Genomic DNA, 19868 nt, shown 5'->3' on the forward strand with positions numbered 1-19868 from the left:
GGGTTTTTTTTTTTATTTTTACACAAACCAGAAAGCTCAGATCAGCCCCGGACAGTGGTCACTGACCCGAATTCTAATTTGCATATATTTGACAGATTGTATTTTTCACTTAACTAAATGGATAAAAACATATTGTAGCAAAACTATTAACAGCTTTTGCTTTTTGTTGCCACAGAATATACTCTTCCAGGGTGGAAAGCATAAATCATTCCCCATTAAAAACTTTCATCAATATATAATTTCATGCAGCTAAAATCTTTATTGCACGGTTTCACAGCCTTGACGATCTCTGAAAATGATAAAGCCAGCTCTCACCTCTATCATTTTGACTGCAGCAACCGCTACGTGCTGACTATCTCATTTAGTGTGAAAAGAACAACGCTGTAAATTGCATATATTAACAATATGTGAATGTAGAAGAGATGTGTCTAACTCTACTTATTACCCCTATCTATCGTATCTATCTATCTATCATTCTATCATCTATCTATTTCTATCTATCTATCTATCTATTTCTATTATCCTATCAGTTGCTGTAAATTCCTTATATCATCTAAATCACATGAGCAATACACTATCTATATGAGACATCAAGTGAGTATTACAATCTACATGACAAGTTTCTTTAGACCATTCCATAAAATCCTCTCAAATACCCAAACTTACTATTCATATAGACTATAATCACTACAAATGAATAGTATATTAAAAAAACAAAAAAACAAAAACAAAAAAACATTTGTTGAACATACTAAATGCATCCACCATCACATCACAGAAATCCTTGTCCTTTGTGATCTGGGATGTCTGCAAAAAGATAAAAGCTTCATGTTTTCGTCCTGGAAAAAGAGCAGTTTGTACAGCAACAACAGCGGTTACAAACTGCCACTCAAAAAGGTCATGACTCCTCTCTAAATCTCCTCTCTTGGTAGTTCAGATCCTTGTAAAGTGCCACTTCACCAGGGATGTGACGCCAGTGGAATCTTCAAACCCGGCCTTGTTTTGTTTGAGGACGAGCACTGTCCAAAATTGCTGCTGAAAAGTCCAGCTTGTTAAGCTGGAGGCCACTCAATGGAAGATGAACAAGACAGTGATTGTTTCTTTAGTGAGAGGGAGGCGGGAAGGGGGTGGGTCTCTGTTCCTCAGCAGTGACCAAATTGAATGCCTTTGAAAAGTGATTTATGGGTTTCCCACCAAATTTCACCCAAATCACTCAAGTTAAGCTCAATTATTTTCAAATACCTTGAGCTAAAAATACTTTTACAAATGAGAGGAAAAGAAAAACACCACATGCGATCATTGAACTTATCATTACAAAACCTGCAGCTATAACAGCCTCCACTTTTCTGGTTTCAGGCTTTCAACCAGATTTGGAACCTGGCTGCAGGGATTTGCTTCCAAAATGTTTAGTGATAAGGTCTCGCTCACAGTCAGAGTTCCAGTTTATCCTAAAGGTGCAGTCAAATCAAGTCTTTCCACACCAAACTGAGAAAACCATTTTTTTATGGACCTGGCTTTGTGCACAGGAGTAACTGTTCATCACACTTGAATATCAGTACTAATTCAGTAGCAATTCATTTTCCGTGCATTGGAACTGAGAGGCCCTGACCAAACCATGAAAAACCCCAGAATAAAAGTACAGAAAAGTATCTGGACAGAGACGTTCTGAAACTTGGGACTATGTGTACTGTTAAATCAGTACATCTACAGAGGCTGCAAGTTTATGTGCATATTAATGTTTTGTAGAGTAGGTGGATCAAGAGAAGAGGAAAGAAAGAGAGGAAAGAAAGAGTCTCTGTCACTTTCACTTACTCCATAAATGACTCCTTGGTACTGGCAGGAGCCCTGGGATGAGGAGATGCACTCCGGACAGCACTTGTTGGCAGGAATCCTCAAACGTTCGCCCTTTGGAAAAGACACACGCGCATCAATACACACATACACACCGAGCACAACCAAAATGCACACAAGATACACAACAGAAAATGCTGCAAGACCCATTAACCAGCATGAATACAAAACTTGTTGATTAGTCCGTCCATTTCCATGGAAATTAACCGACATGTGACACAAATAACACAACAGGACCGTCACTAATGAAAATATGAAAACTCTATCAGGTGTGTGCAGTGTGAAGAATACAGAGCGAGCACAGTTGGAGGTATTATAATACGTAATGCAATACAGATTCAACACACAGCCCTTTAGCCGCGCTGCCTCCAGCTATAATTGAGGCAGAATGTGTGGAACAAACCAAATGGGAAAGCAGCTTGGGCCAGACACAGTGCCTATAACTAGTTTAGGTGTCGTCTATTTGCAAATACAAATGATATGAAATGGAAAAAGAAAGAGCAGAGGAATACAATTTGTGTAAGGTGAGAGAAAACAACCCCCAAGGAGCTTTAGCGGATGTCTTATGTCAGTTGAAAAAAGGAGAAAAAAACTGAATAGAGGTACATCGAATCAGCGGCACAAGACAAATTACACGTGAACAGGCAGTAGAATGGAAACTAAATGTATGAATAACGATGGGTATGGGTAACAAAATAGATGGAAAGTGAGCTGAGCAGCAGGTAGTAGTTCACCTCTGAATTTTGACAATATCTGTAAAGTAAATGTATCACAAAAGCCACTTTGTGCTAATAAATTAAACACTAATAATGTAAACATCTGAGTGTTTTCATATATTTAAGCTCCTGTTCTGGATTCTCCTCTCCTGAATTTTTCCTCTTTTCATTTATTTTCAGTCCCTCTAGCTTTTTTCTGTCTGCTGCCTCAAATTTAATCACCAAAATGTGGCTGTAGTACAAGAATCTGATCCAATTTGAGATTTTATTGTCGCAAATAAAGAGAGATGGTTCAGACTCGGGAAGAACAGAGCTGATTTATTACTGGAGGGCTGCATTCTTACATTTGTGAGACTCAAGGTTATCTACTCTTGCAGTTACTTTAGCAGGAAACTAAACAATTATGTATCTAGTGCTGCTCGGAAACAGTGAAGATTGGCTGGTGAATTTGAGATTTAGAGGCAACTGTCCTTTCTGATCCTAAAATAATGTCAACCCCAACCTAGTTTCTATTTGTCTATTTGTGGAACAGCCTGTGACATATCGTTATATTTATGCTATCCATCAAGTTTTTAATTAAATTGTCATTGCAGTTCTTCAACTAATTTCTTATTTTGCTTGTTTAAGCTTACGACACAAAAGTCTTTAACATTTTTAACAAACAATAAAATTTCAATAACATGGTCACCTCTATGATATTATTAAGTTGTTATTTAAGCCATATACGTGCCTTAATGGGTGGTTGTACAACATTTACATTTCAAATAACACTGCACAATTAAATTGTGGAATTGATACTGTAAAAAAGGGAAGAGCAAAGCTACCAGCTTCTTAAGTATAAGGATTTGCTTTGAGTTTTGATTGTTGGTCAAACAAAAAAAAGAAATTTAGGTATGACACCTTGGGAGGCTGTAATGGCATTATTCACTACTTTTTGATGTTTTGTAGACTAAACAATTGTTGATAATCAGAAAATAATCAGGAAATTCATCAATAATGAAAATAATCATTGATTGCAATCTGAGCAATTTAAACCTTTAGGGGGAGAAACCTAGGACCCCTCTATACATGGACTCAGTGTTCTATCTAAGTATCATCTTATCCTCAGTATGGGTTACTCAGAATAATAACACAGATTGTACAACATTGCAGACATACCAAGATACTACTGGGAAAATTTTGCGATGTGGAAAGTAGATTTTTCAGAAATTGTTTAGACAGTTTTTAGGCAGTGGATTTAAAAAAAAAGTTCTATAATCGGAGACAGGCATAAAAAACCATTATACTTTTTTATCGCAGTGTAGGTGAGAGGGAGTCACATTTTAAGAGCTTTTTAAATGGAGGGAGCACACGGCTTGGTGAGCATGATGACTAATTTTTAATTAACATTGGATTGCTAGCAAGCAGAGTGGAATTCATGAGACATTGATTGTTGCCTTAGCTCAGGGGTTGGGATTGGATTTGATGCCGTCACCGCAGGCTTGACGTTTAAATCACATTTAAGAAGAAGCACGGGGAGGAACAGTCAGATAGATGGAGCGAAAAAAAGCTTTGTAAATGTGTCCCTGAGAATTCAAATGGGCCGGTAGGCTGGAACTAAGAGGCTCTGAATACTTACCACATTGTGATAAATTAAATGGTGCAATCGCCAGACCTCACTGCACAATATGTCATTTCATTGATTCTCGTTGTAAGGGGAACTCACAAAGATTAGTGATTAAACGGGCCCTTGAAAGAGGAACTGCACTTGAAGGTGAAATTGAAATATCACAAAAAAAGGATCTTGCATATTCAACACCATACATTTTATTGTTACAAAATAATTCTGGATGCTGTCCAGTGGCTTATGATGAGTATTGTTAAAACAATATCATCCTCTCTCATACTATCACATTCTGTAGCTCAAAGAAATGTTGACAAATAAACACTGACAATGAGTGTGCGTCTTTAACCACATGAAACGCTCCCGCTCTTTTTGTGCAATTCCAAAAACGTTCAATCATTTGTTTTAAGCTGGTTCTGAGAGTATTTCTCAAAGGCAGAGCTGCTTTGGAAAATGTTTTCTTTTATTTTCTTGTCAGACTTCTGTGTTTTCCAGTGGCTTCACTGGATACAGCATCTTACGTTGTGTCAAGTGAAAACACAAGACAGACTTTATTTAATTTGTGAAAGCTTTTGTTTCAGCTTCTTAAATTTCTAGACTGCTTGTAAATGTGTTCTCATGTTACTTCACAGAGACAATGCTGTTTTAAGCCATAAGCTCTTTCTGTTTCTATTTGTTCTGTGTTCTTCTTGTGTGGTTGCTCTATTAATTGAAAGAGATAAGAAGATAAATGTGTTTCCAGATTAGCTGCTCTAGCAATTCAGTAACAATATTACAGTTGTATGCAAACATTTTGGAACCCCATTCCAAATAACATTCGTAAAGGGGTGCCCAAACCTTTGCATACAATTGTATAGCATGGTTAAATAGCTAACGCTAAACCTCCACCTGCCCCGAAAATGTATTTGTTTTAGCTAAATCTAACGTTCTTATACTAACTAACAAAGTCTACTCAAACTATTAGCTATGTTAAGTATGTTAGCTAGTTAGCTTAGTATCCTAACTGACTTTTAGCATAAGCTAAAACAGTTTTAGCCATCCAGGGCTAGCTACACCTGTCCAGGTAGACAGCTCTCAATGTCATTAATTCCACAGCTATAAAAAAAGGAAACATTTCATTTGTAGCTACTAACTTATACTTACCCAATGTGTAATTTGCTATTTGTCAGACACCTACAGTAACCCACAGGGGTCCTTTAGACGCCCACTGCATGCCACAGAGAAACCTTTTTACAACTAACCTACAAAACTACAAGTACTAAAAGATAATATTCAATGTTTTTTATTGTCAACAAATCCTGTTAAAGCACCAAAACTGAAAATGAGTTTGTCAAAGAGTTTAATATATTTTATCCTCTGGCACAAAGATCCATTGTTGTTCAACAACTATTAACAACACATCAATGAGCCACACTGGGAGACAAATTCCTTCATTACCAGGACTCATTAGCACACTGAATGTGTCCACTGAAAATATTCCACAACAAATGCCCTATTTAACCTATGCCCTATGTTTCAGGAAATTACTGAGCCTTTTTTCAAATAAATACATATTTCTAAAAAATAGGCTCAAATATATTATAGTCTCTTTTAGAAGTAGTCTCTCAGATTGACCTACTCAATAAGTACGGAAGTTGTATTGACACACTGACACTTTGTTGACATATAAAATAACACCAGCATTATTATTAGAGATTGATAATTGTCCCTTGATATTAACTGCCTATGGTAGTTCTCAAAATAAAAACCCACCGAACCTTTCCTGTAAAGTGTTAAATGTTTTACCTTTTGGAAGTCACACTGTGGGTTGGGGCAGTGGGTGGGCCTGCAGATGGCCACGTCGCTGTAGCAGGTACACTCCTGACACGACTGCGGTCTCCATGATGTGTTGTTCTGTCAAGACAAAACAAAAAACAGACATGAAACACTACTGAGGGCAGACTTGATTCGTCACTGCAAAAAAACAAAATCACTCTTATGCTCCATTATCATATCCTAGCACACCCACATGTCATTTTTATGTTGGCAGCTGGGGCAAATGACAGTAAACATATAATGTAGGCTCCTTTGTGCATATTAATGTGACTGATAAAAAACCTCTGTGTTTTACTGAGCTGAAAGGCTCCAGCATTTTACTTTTTTCTCTTGGGAAGTGTTAAGAAAGAGAAGGTTTTTGTTTTTCATTTGCTTTGGGATTTGCAGCTAATGAGCGGTAACTAGTTGTCGAGTCTTTTGCATTTTGATTATGTTTTACAAAATAGTCATTTAGCTCTGCTGTCTTACTTCCTAAAGTAAATGTTCTCCTGAACACTGTTGACACAAAGTAGATGCCTTTATGATTACCACTGTGCAGTATGCAGTAATCATGCATTATAGACCTCTATGAGGTCCATGATAGCTGAGTAAGGTTGTACTGCTCCAGTTTACAAAATGTGAGCACCCCCATAAGAAAACCATTTCACACTTACTCTTATCATCCTCTATACTTAAGGCTGTAAAACACTGAAGGATTTCTGCTGCAGGTGGAGTAAAACTGCTTCAGTGTTGATTAAAAGCCTTGAGCACCATGGCCAACTACACAATGGAAAAGATCAAAAAAAGGCAGAAGGCTCGAGATCACTTCTGCCAGTTGGCTGTACCCTTTAGCATGCATGCTATTTGTCAATAGCTCATAACACCGAGTTGACAATGTCTTATGGCTAGCTTAAAGCCAAAACTAAATCAATATTCCAGTGCCTGCATATGCACAGATATATCATTTTACAGTCCATAAATCCGATTTAGATGGATGATTAATAACCCACTCATGACGGGAATATCCACAAGCAGCTGTGCTTATGGAGTGGACACTTTGTGGCGTGGGGTGACTGTCAAATGAGGAGACTCTGCTCTATTTGAGACGGTAACTAAAGCAGACATCTTAATGGACAGGAAACTTTAGCCTCAGGTAACAACCCCTAATAGTCCCATATATTCTGACACAAGAGGATATAAGAGGGTATACACAGTTGCAGGCAATACATTGTGGCTGGATCTGTCTTCAAGTTTCCTGGCTGTGCACCCAGGGGCTCAACTTGCTCTTCTTGTATGTATCAAGAAAAAACTGAATATAATTTAATCAGGAAAGCTCCAGAACTAATGGATACAAATAGCAATTTGGCAGTAAAGAGTACCCACCTAATGTAAATACTTTATTGGTGCACTGCAAAAACCATCCCCCTTAAAGCACCCAAGGTTAAAATATAAACATGTCTTAACATTAGTGTCTATTAGTTAAGTTATTAAGACAAAGGTTCCACCCCAAACCAGGGACTCTGAGATGAATGGATGCTATGTACACTATAGACTGTATACATTTTCTCCAGGGGTCATTTGTCTACAAAAAAACAATACAACCAAAATAAGATGCTATAAAAACCCCAAAACCTTATTGCCCTTAACATAACAATCTCACATTCAGCCTTCAAGATTGAGAAACCACTGCCAATAGGATAACTTTTTTTCATACAGTTTCACTTTTTATAACAAATGAGAAAATATGTTTTAGGACTCAAAGATAAACAAAATGACATGTTTTGCAGAAGGGTTGTAGTGTAACAAACCAAATTTAAGTCAAACCAGAGTCTTCATTGGTTAAGAACAGATGTCTAATGGGGTTATTTTACAAACACCTAAGGTAAGCATTTTGGTCTCGTCAGCCAGTGTAATGCACATAGAAGTCTTGCACATTACGAGGAGAAAATAACGTGTTAAATGCCGCCATAGATCATGGCATTTCTGGCATCACATCTGGTTTATTGTAATCATAAACAGCAGGAAAATCCACCAAGCAGGACCACACAAAACATTACAACCTGGTACACTTGCATAGGTTGGACCCCTTTGAGACTAGAAGGCCTAAGAACAAGTCATGTATCTCCTGACTCAATGTTGAATCAATTACTCAACAATGAAGAGGTCTACTTTCCTTGCATTAAAGATAATTTCCATTTATCACAACGCGTGGCTTATTTTTGTACCTTTGACACCATGTTGATTATAAAACCAATGTACTCCTTAAGTTGCTGAGATCTAAGAAACATGAGCAGGCAGATGATCAGGGAGGTTGGAAACAAGCAGTTAATCCAGATCTAAACCACTACTTTTGGAGGTCAGACAAATGAAGTAGGAAGTCGGTCTGCAAATTATAATGTTAACAATAGACACTTGGGGTAATAATTTCACAGGTTACTTCAGTTTTCTTTTTCAAATAAGTGTGGCTGACCTGTAGGATTGTTTCCAACCTGCCTGACTGCTTGAGTTTCTTGTCTTTTACATCTCAGCTATGAACTACAACAATATTGTTACCTGTTAAATTACTGCAACATTATCAAAATAACAATGTGGTATGAACTGCAGCTATGCTTTAATGCTGCAAAAATCTTTGAACTAGTACTGAACCATTGCTTAACATTTCTGTGAATAGTATCCAAAAATCTCCTCTTGGTAATTGAGTTAAGGTACACAAGACTGTCATGCAGTAAGCATGCAGTAAAATGTGGGAGTAGCTATAGGTCATGTTGAAAGAAACAGACAGAGAGGAGCACACCACAGAATGAAAATTTAATTAGGGAAAGTAGCCAGCTGAGGGGAATGGCACTCCTGCAGTGAGCATGTCAGTTGATATATTCCCTATAATGTGGTTTGAGCTATTGATGTGTATGTATGTTTAATTGCAAGTTTGTGGGTGTGCATCTCTGCACAGCTGAGGCCAGATGTGTAATGAGTTTTATGTAAGGGCAAACATGTCATGGGCAATCTCAGCACACAACATTTATGTTCTAGCTCAGGGAGGAGGAGGAGGACGAGGAGGAAGAGGAGGAGGAAGAGGAGGAGGAGGAGCGACCTTCAGAAGTAACGAGAATGTGGGTGTCAACCGAGCACTGCAGTTTTCCCAAGTATGCTTTCATCCTCTGACAGAAACCATTCACACACGCACAGTCTGAGATATACAATACTGACAAGGACAAATTCTGTTGAACAAACTATTTGATGCAGAGAAGATGCAAATTGACATCATTAACATTCCCCTAAAATTTCCCCTTAAGTTATAAGTATCAAATATTGAATCATTAAGCCATGTGTTTTTTGTGGCTGTGCAATCAAATTGGTCAACAGAAATGTTCCTCATTTTTAAACATGGGTTTGTAAAGATGAGAAAGAACCCCAAACAGCATGTTTACTTGGAGATCACTACAAAATATGGAAACAAAATGGCCTCAAACAATGATTCGTGGGAAAGAAAAGTGCACCAATGTGCACAAGAATGTCACAAGAACAGGATAATTACACCCCCCTTAAAATAAATTAAGGTACAATGTCAAACAAAATTTAAAGGTGAATGCACAGAGAGCCAAAGAAATAATGCAAATGCAGGTCAAATTCACTCAGATAGACAAAATGAAGACGCAGTTGAAAATGTTTTTACTAAAGCAAAGGCCCAGAGGGACTTCTGGCACAGGTACAAGAAACCGTTGTGACAGCTGTCTAACTCAAAGTAATGATGATACGAATACATGCTGTATTTGAACACAATACACATCCATCCGTCGGTTGTGTGTGACCATTAAAGACATATTTCATAAAAACTCCAAATTAGTCATATTTAAAAGAGTGCAGCAAAAATTCACTTTGCATTATATTTAAGTACACATTTATGTTATTATTAAAAGGTACAAACAGGATGTTTCATTGCAGAAAAAGCAATCTAGCTAAAATACAAAACCAGATTCACTGCGACAGGCACTCAGAGTTGCACCCTACATGCATTCGCTCTATTACAGAAAGGGGCACTGTCTCAGGTAATGTGTTCTCTTCTGACTACAAAGAGCAATTCACAAGATAGATCAGTTTGTCATGCTGAGTATACCAATCCCTCCCTCTCTCTGTTTGAATTAAATAAAGGCCAGAGACACCTGCCCCTGGCCTTTTCTGAACTTTAAGTACCAAAGTGTGTTCCATACGGTCACTGTGAAAGGGCCAGCGTAACATCCTGACCATAAACATTTCAGCTTGGATCCACCACACCAACCAATCTCACTACACTGGCGATACTCTACAATGTGGCGACTATCTTGTCTTTATCAGATAGCTTTCTAAAAGATTGCCCTAAGAGGGGAAAAGAAGTTCAAAGGAAACTTATAAATGGAAAATCCTTCAGACTGGAGGAGAACAGTAGAACTCCAGGCTACACAGTAATTCTTTTCTTTAGAAAAGGGGTTGAGTATATTTACCAAAAATCTATGAAGTGAAAAGCAGTAGGCTTCAGAAAACTTTTTTTAAAAGTACAAGCAAGTTAAAAAGCTATTAAATTACAGGAGAAAGTAAAGTGCTGGATAAATATAAACACTGGGAGATAAACGATTTGTATGTGCACTTAAATCATTTTTTATAGAGACAGAGGCATTCGTATCACAGATTAAGAAAACTGATTGTACATTAAAAATAATGAATTTCCAAAAAACGTTTGTCTCAACAACAGCAGACAGGTGTCTGAAATGCTGAAAAGTTTCTTACAGCATACTTGAGTTATTTAAGTTTTCATATTGTCTACAAATATATTTATTTAGTGATCAGAAAGATGTCTGTAATCAATTTCAAACAAGAAATAAACTTTTGCCCCATAACTGACCCTTCTGCATTTAGCCTCTGATGAATGTGTATGTGTATGAGTGTGTGTTGTACTGAATACTGTATATGTGTGTGTTGGGGGGCGTGTCAGATGATATTATTAACTTGTATGTGTGTATTTGTTGTTTGTAAAACAAGAACATCATGTGTAATGACTTACATTAGGTAAAGAGGTCATTGGGGTTAATAATAAGTCTATGTGCATGCAGGTATGCCCTCAGAAATAAGTTTCCTGTTATGGCTCTGTGAATGCCATTCATGTCAGTAGGTCTTAATACAGCTGTGTAAAATTAGCACAACAGCTAACAGTATAGGTGACTTCAGCTCTGACCGGACTGAGCACCACAGCTCAAAGGGCGAGTCCATTTCAGCTGAGGTCTCAGGGGGATTGAGGAGGTTGCACTCAATTTCAAATCCTTGTCCTGTTTGCCTCCCAAATAGACCACGAGCGAAATGGGATTGACCCCAGGTCCACTGTAAACACGGACCTCTTAAAGTGGTCGGGGCAGGGGAGGAAAGATTTGCTACGAAAACCTGGACTCGCTATTACCTGACCTGCCCCCTCCTGCTCTGACAAGTCTGAGCCAGGGGAGCTATACAGCAGACAGGAGTGTGAGTGGTAGTGGCAAACCCCCCTCCCCCCCTCCCAAATAAGATTGTCCCCCACAGGGACCCATACCTGGGATTCGTTGATTAAATGTCTAAGGAGTTGAGGGCTTATTTCATTCCCCCCTGGAGAAAGATATCAGCCTCAGATTTGATTTAGGACTGAACCAGCTCAGCCAACGCGGCTGCACGTCTCCAATTTCATAAAGAAAAAAATAGATCCATAACTTTCACACAGTAGAGGATGTTATATAGGGAAGAGCTTAGTTTGGTTTTTGCACTGTTGGCCTTTGTCTGTCTTGTAGGTTGTCGGTTTGAGTCCCAGACAAAATAGAATTATGTGGATGGAAAACTGAATAAAGACAGTGTCATTCTAAGCTGAGGTGTGCACCAATTTATCTAAAGTCATATTAAACAATATGTATATATTTTAAATGGAGGACTTCCAAAATGTACACAAAACATTAGATGACAATAAACCTGATCTAGAAGTAGGAGCTAAAGCACAGCTAAAATAACACTTCAAAGCAAATGCTCACTTGAAATAGAGTGCCTGCAAGTGAATCTTGTTTACAAGAAGATTTCATATGAATGACTGCAACTAATTTTAATTTTCATTAACAATTATCATTTAGTCTGTTATAGTGCCCATCTAAATGTCCTGATGCTAATGCAAATGCCTGCAAATGTGTGCAAATCGCTTATTATTTATTTTAAGCTGCCAATTATCTCCTAGGTTTATCATTTAATTGTTTTGTTTTCAAACTGGCGAAAATTTGCCCATTATATTTCACCAGAGCCCAAGGTGATGTCTTTAAATGTCCTGTTATAAAATCATAAAAAGTCTCACATTTAGAAAGCTAGAACCAGCAAAAGTTTGCTATATTTGTTTAAAATATGAATGACATGCCTAATCAATATCAAAATACTTACTAAAAACCAAAAAAAAAAGACTACTTTTTTTTATGACCTTCTCGGATCATACTCAGCTTGTTAAGATCAAGCAGAGGGAGCAGTGTTCTCATCAAATTCTTATCAGTTAACTGGGAAGTTAAGTGATGGAAAAACCTCTATTACTTTCCAGCAGCTGACATCAGAAGACTGGGGTCACACTGGGAAGCTCCCATTGAGGAGTGTGTCTTCCCGCATTAAAATCAAGCAGGATGAAGTGGAAAAACAACCTGCATCCTCGAGTCAATTCTCCCTGGATAAATAAAGAGGGAGTTTGCCCCTACACTGGTTTAAGTGGCAGATTCAATTAAAATCCAATCAAGAACAAAAGGCTGAGTCAAACTTTAACAGGGCTCAGTTTTTTTACGAAACTGTCAGTTACACTAGTTGGACTCTCCCATTCAAGACACGGAGAAGGGTGAAAAAAGGAAGCCTGCCAGGCTAGCAAAACATAATTGGGCAAAAATTGGCCCAAGAGCTGATAGAAACTAAAGCTATTACTGAGGCAAATTCAATCTGGGGATGTGATTGCTTACAGCAGCCACACAGCTCTGTTGCCGACTGAGAAGCTTCAGACGGCTGCAAAAACACTTGAGCTTCTGCTTGAGGGAAACCTGGTTCTGTCAACACAGCTTTACATTTACAGCTGATCAACCTGACTGATCTGTGTGTGCTTCAACATTGTATAACTGGGCTTGGTGTTTTAATAATGCAATGCTAGCAGCTGAGCGGAGTGAGCTGACCCCAAATTTATGTCATCATAAGCTGAGGAATGTACTTTTACAGTAAAAAATTTACAATATTTTGTCAATATTACTGTATTTCTCTTAAGTTTGAAATACAAATAATTATTAAGACTAGGATTTTTTAGTCTGGATGAAGACTGCATGACATAAACATTTTGGAAAAAGCTACTAAATGGACCCTAAATTGAGATTGTTTTTATTACATTCAATAGTCTTCACTTAAATGGAGTCTGATTCAACAATCTAAAACGTCCACGGTAGTCTGAATGTATGGTTTTAGTAGTTTTTAGTACCAAGAAGGTGAATTTTAACATTTAGTTGATTAACTCTGAGGTTGTTTTCTCTTTAACACTCTTTTTCAGATACATTCAGATTAGATACACATTGTGCTGTGTACATTTTTCTGTATATTTACCATAAACTGTAGATCAAAGAAAGTTACATAGAGGGGCTTTTTTTAATATATCAGTTGAGATATCACCAGCTGATGTTGTTCTGAAGCTACAGGAGTTAGGCATTTGAAAATTTAACTTCAAAGTTTTCTTCAAAGCAGGCCAGAGGAAAGTTAGTTGTTTGATGTTTTCTTGATAACAAAAAATTTACTTCAGCACCTCAACCCATCTGAGCAGCACATGGCGAGGAAGTGCTGCACACCTTCTTAATTTATTTTTTTTAGGTATATTAAAATACTGAGCCACTAACAAGTTGTGACTTCAAATAGCTCGTCCACTCTTCCTCATTATCGCTGCCTGTTCTCAAGCTGCCTCCTCATCATTCTGGAACTTCAGTACAAGCAGTGGGACTGTTAACATTTCCATTTTTAGAGGGCAACAGCTGTGTCGCTCCTGTTTTGCCAAATAACTCCCTGCCGAAATGAATTCAAATGTATTCATTTGCTGCCGTTTAATTGCTTTACCCCGCAACTTCCTTCAATGCCGGCCGAGTGATTACATGCAAATTTTTTGCGAGGCAAGCTGTGAAAACAAGCAAAGTTATAGTGCTGCCCGGCTGAAGGACACCTAAAACTGTCAAAGTCTCTGCCAAAATGCCTGATTTAATCGAAGATTTGGCAAATACTCAAAGCATTCACAAAGAGTAGATGATTCTGGCTCTTCAAAGGTCTGATCATGAATTTCCATGGCTGTCCTGTGTGTAATCCATCATCTGACCAGCTAGTTAGCAGCTGAGGAATCTGTATGTAAAGCAGGAGACTGTGTGCTCTGCCACAGTGTTAGCATTGTTATGCTAATAGCCATGCACATATTTATCTGGGGGAAAGGCTGAGTTTAAAAGTTGTGACTTAGCTCATTGATTCAACTCCCCCCACCACCACCACCCCCACGCCTCCGGTCCAATTAGAGGACCTGCTGGTAAGACATGACAAATGTCTGGCTGATCGTTGGCCTCCCAGCGCCCATAAATCTAGCAGTCTGCTCTCACCCTGCCATAGCTGCTATCGCTCCCGCGGCCAAATATCAGCATCAAGCATGTAATGGGTTATGGATCATCAAACAGATGGCCCGAAAGAGTCAGGGTCCACCACAAAGAGAGAGATTAGCACTGAAGCCACAGTGAGGGTAATGATAGGAAAAAGAAAATACTGTTTTGTGAGACAGAGTTGGTTGTTGCATGTGTCAGTGGTATATTTGAAGAGATGAAGAAACACCTGCTTGATAGCAAACAATTGAGTCCTATCAAAGCATTTTTCTATGATGGCGTGCTACAGGGAGGAACCAAACTGAAATAACTGCGGGCCGTTCTGCTTGGATTATTCCAGACTGCAACAGTCGCTGACCCATTTAGGAGGGTCAAGAATAGAAATGCACAGTCATAGCTCGCTGGTTAATATCTTTCAACTTTCAAGACACCAAGCAGAAAAAACATGTAAAGAAGCCAACCACAGAGGGATGTCATATCACATCAAATCATAAATAACGTCAGAGATTCAGAGTAACGGCTGACAGAAGAAGGTTTATGACAAGGACAGGTGTGATATAATTCTGATATAATTTTTCCTGTGCAGTGATCTTTGAGCACACAAACAGAAGCGTTTCGCTCGATAATTCACCTCCTCTGTCTCAACGGCCATTAGTTTTAATGAGAAATCCATGCCACAAGTTCAGCCAGAAGTTTTAAGGCTGCTCTGACAGTTTGTGCAGCACTTCAGATTGTTTGGTTTAGAATTTCAACATTGGACGGAAAAAAAAAGAGACTATTTTCTGTGAAATCTCATGGGGATTCAGCATGAGGAGCCCAAATGGAAAGAGAAATTACAGTGACAGAGATGCAGGTGAACAGAAAGCACAGAAAGTAAATCAGGCACTGTATTTCATCTCACAGGCCAGCAGTGATATGTAATGCATGCTGCCAGCATTCAATCTGAGAAGCTTGTTTCTTTTGATTGTACGGCTTTTGGAGGAGCTGAGTCATTCATTATCCAGTTTAGAGGTTCCTCACATCTGACAAAACTCATCTGCATTCAGTCAAAAAGATTTCACTTTTGAAGCCATGTTGCGTAATTCCAAATCTGTTTGACAAATCTATGTAATTTGTTCCTGTTTAGTTGCTCTCTCCAGCCCACAGTGTTCGGTCGGCTCTCACCGTCCCGCCAGCTCACGTTTCACCTCCAAACACCAAACGCCTTGGCAAGCAACAGTCCTCCGAGAAAAGAGCAACCGCTTTTAGGCTAACAAAACAAAAGCTAAATAATTCATGTATGTAGATAGATTTGCGAGCAAGCCTTTGAAGTCACTCTTTTATTCTTTTGTCTGTCATTTATTCCTGAACATGAAGAAGAAGATGATGCATTAAAGGTTGCTCGTGGAATGGACTGCGGGGATTCACCTAGAGGCCTGACTCTGCTCAAACATCCATGTGCACACGGGCATGGTTTTCAATAATGCATCAGCTCTCCACTCAGGCATGGTGAAAGTCATGTTAGGTGATGCAGATAGCAACCCTCCCTCCCCCAGCTACAGTGTAACCAGAGCTTTGAGGCTGTGCTAAGTTTCCAAATCATTGTTTTCCACCTCGGAGGAATGTAAAAAATGCAACTTGAGTTAAAAATTAACGCAGAGTGATTTCTGACCCATTTTAACGTCTCTGATTTCTTGCGCGGAGCCTATGAATCTGCACCCAAATTTTAATTTAGGGCAGCTGTGGGCAGAGCTGGAGCCCTGTGCTGCAACACAACTGCAATACTGTTTGGAGAAATACCAGCTGGATAACGTTTCATGAAACTGCTCCTGTAACTTCAGACCCATCAGACAGAGGAAAAGGGGAAAGGTCAGAGGATGTCCTGTTGGCAGGATTACTGGCTGGCACTCAAGCTTACATTCATACTGGCTACTAACCAGAGTCATGTTGCACATTCCCAGCCAAGGTTTAACTTTAAACACAGGCAGCACTATGCTAAAGTAGCTGCTTCTTACAGTTAACTGTTATTCCAGCATCCTTAGTTTTGTGTGCCATTGTACTTTTTTTGCATAATTTCTTAACATCAAACAATCTCCTATTTAAGTCCACTGCTTATTTTTTTACCTTTTACATATAAAATCTGTCACACGGGGATTGCTCGGCTGATCTATCTGTAAGGGGCTTTTTGACTTTCACACAAACGTCTCTGAGATGAAAAAGTTCAATGTTGATTTTACTCACACATGACAGGCCGATTCCAAATAAAGCCACAGTGCACACATCATATTGAAATCAGCAAGCAAGACATGGCTCCACACAAATTTATGCATAATGTATGAATGATAGGGACCATGTTTCTTTTTTCCAAAGCTTGGAGAGGGAGCAGCAGTTTTACCATAGGACCAGTATTGATAATGATTTCTTGTGTTTGTATTCGAACTGTGTTTACTTACAAATGAGCCATGTTGAAAATTATATGGAAAAGCTCAAATTAAGCATTTTGCCAAAGTGAATTTTACAGAAAAAGAGCAGAACCTGCCGTGAAAAGAAACTGACTTGTGGTTTTCATATTAATTTAAAGCATGCCCCACATCACATAGAGCTTTAAATGTATCTGGAAGCATTTTAGATATAAAACTCTCTCGTGACATCTATCACTATCACATGCCTCCAAAAACAAAAACAGGTCAAATAGTCTCATTGTGCCACCAAGCATTGTTTGAATTTGTCACTTTGATTTCTACTCTGGTCTCACCATAATTATGATGTCAGAGAGCCCTCTAGATGTGTTCTGACATCACCCTGCCATAAAACGAATAGAAGTATGACCTGAGGATGCACCCACCTTCCCTGCTTTACTGACCACAAGCATTGCGTGTAGTGGACTCAACAGGCTGAAACGGTGTGTGTAATGTGCTTTTAAGTGCTCTGTTTTTCCCAAATCCTGTCTCACAGCAAAGTAGCTACCAGTCTGCTCCTTGTACCTCCTGGCAGGTTGTAAACATTGCAAAACTTTCTTTTCAGGGTGTTAACACACTACTTTAGCGAGCAGTGTGCCATAAAAAAAAAAACTTCTACAGCAGCTACGTACATACATCTGCTCTCAGAAATACGATGCAACCATTTCAAGAAGTAGCAGATGATAAAAACTAAATCTAAAGATCTTTAAAAAAGTGCGAGACGTTTGCACACCACTCTTTATGGATGTAAAATGACTAAACAAACCAGACACACTCACACACAAAGATGAGGATGTATGGATTACTAGAGGGGCAGCTCCCTGACAGCTTTAACGGCCAAAGGGAACCTGACACAGGAAACAAGGCATACTGCTGTGTGAATGAGAAGAGCAGCAGCTGTGTGTGTGTGTGTGTGTGTGTGTATATATATGTGTGTGTCTAGTTTAGCACCACCCTCTGAGCTACACAACAAAAATAACATATGCCATTTGGTATAAGTGTGTGCGCAGAGAAAGCAATTAGGGCAGAGTTAAGCTGAGGATGGTAAAGACATACTGCAAATGCACTAGCTGTGGAGTCACAGGAAACATGCAAATATGCACTCTCCCACACTCCTTGTGGGTCACACAGAGATGAAAGTACACAGCACTCAAACATAAAGTACTCTTTCTCTCGCTCTCATCCTTTGTGTTTCTCTTTATCTTACAGCATCTATTGGCTCTATGTATCTGGATGGACACAATACAAATGTAAATGTAATACAGTCATATTATCAAGAAGCTAGGATTTTAAAAGTACAAGCTGCATGTTTCTCACATAGATGATATTATGTCATCTTTATCCAATCAGCTTCAAATGTTGTTACTGTGCCACTTGTAGTTTTCTAGTTTTCCCTCTATCTTAAAAGAATTCAACAATTAAAAAATTCTGTTACATCAAATGGGATAACTATAGTGCATGTATGTATTTTTTATGAATCCAATGACAAAATGTTCTGAATATGCTAGTATTCTGATTTTATGTCTCAGCATATACCACAATGGCACTGAAAAGCAGTTCTATGTGTTTACTGGATTCATTACTGTCTTGTCTTCCACAGGGAACTTGAAGGCAGGGTCAGTCATTCTGAAACCCAACTCTCTATTGATTTCTTGTTAATTTTAAATAATTTTTATAAAATCCATCTATTTTTGTCATTTAATTTTGTTATTACTGTTATTATTTATTTATTATTAGTGTATGAGTGATTATATTTGTTAGTATAAAGCAAACACACAGACATACACAAACACATACATCAACTTTAACACACAACTAACAACTTCAACACACTAACACCCATAATCTCTGTCACGTTTTTGTTTTATGATATTTTCTTGATTTTATGAATTGTAATGTTTTTACTCTATAATTTCTTAATGATTTGACAATATTGTCTTTGTTACACTCATATCACTAAAGCAAAATGAATTGAATTAAATAGTTGATGAGTCTTATTCCCAATGTTGTCAAATACCAACGCTTTGGGTTATGGTAAATAGCAAACAAAGTGGCTCAGAGTGAGCCACACAACACAACAGGAGGTGTTTGTGCTTCCAGGTAGTCAAATGCTGATGCTCAGCAACCATTCTTCTTCATGGAGCAGTTTATAATCTGACAGAGAAGGGTTAAATAAAAGTCCAATACAGCTAACAAGCTATGACAACTTCCTCAACATTGGACTCTCTCACTGTCAGTCCCCTCAAGGTCAGCACTGTAAAGGTAGTGTTCACCAAATTGTAACTCCACGTGAAAGATATATGAAAAGTAAGGATAAGCCCCTGAATCACACTGAAATTGCCCTGAAACTTCACCGTTCTAAATGCTGGTCAGACTGGACCTTTATACGGTCCATAATTAATTCATTCATTTTCACAATATATTTGGTCTGAAACTTATTTGTGATTACTGTTTAGGCTTGTTCTGATATTAAGGCAGCTCCAATTTCAACCTTTATTGGAAGTGTTTAGCTCGCAGCATAGTACTGTACAGTAGCTGTCCAAGTACACACACAAAAGGGTAGAAGAGAGTTCCTCATAGACATATTTTAATATATATCCAATTCCCTCACTACAGTGATTGATGGGGAGCTAAAGCTGTTCTTGTTGCTGTTGTGAGAAAGAGAGACATACAAACAGAGAGAAAGGGAGAGAGCGAGGGCAAGAGTCTTCACAGGAAACCACTAAGAGGATTAACTACATATGCTCGGCATTACCACATTACCATACATTTCACTTTTCAAACCACAAAACAGCCTGCACTGAGGGTGTGTGTGTGTGTGTGTGTGTGTGTGTGTGTGTGTGGTTGCTGG

General features: G+C 38.5%; 1 protein-coding gene across 1 annotated transcript in view; it reads right to left on the minus strand.

Moving 5' to 3' along the window:
* Positions 1 to 19868, minus strand: part of fras1 (Fraser extracellular matrix complex subunit 1) — a gene marked incomplete in the record, with an annotated part of 218544 nt that overhangs the window by 144821 nt on the left and 53855 nt on the right. Inside the window, 2 exon segments of the mRNA XM_035658439.1 lie at positions 1813 to 1905; positions 5956 to 6063. Coding sequence (XP_035514332.1) covers positions 1813 to 1905; positions 5956 to 6063 — 201 coding nt within the window.

The sequence above is a fragment of the Morone saxatilis genome, unplaced genomic scaffold (assembly GCF_004916995.1).
Source record: "Morone saxatilis isolate NCDOM2014 unplaced genomic scaffold, NCSU_SB_2.0 Contig16, whole genome shotgun sequence".
Classification (NCBI taxonomy): Eukaryota; Metazoa; Chordata; class Actinopteri; family Moronidae; genus Morone; species Morone saxatilis.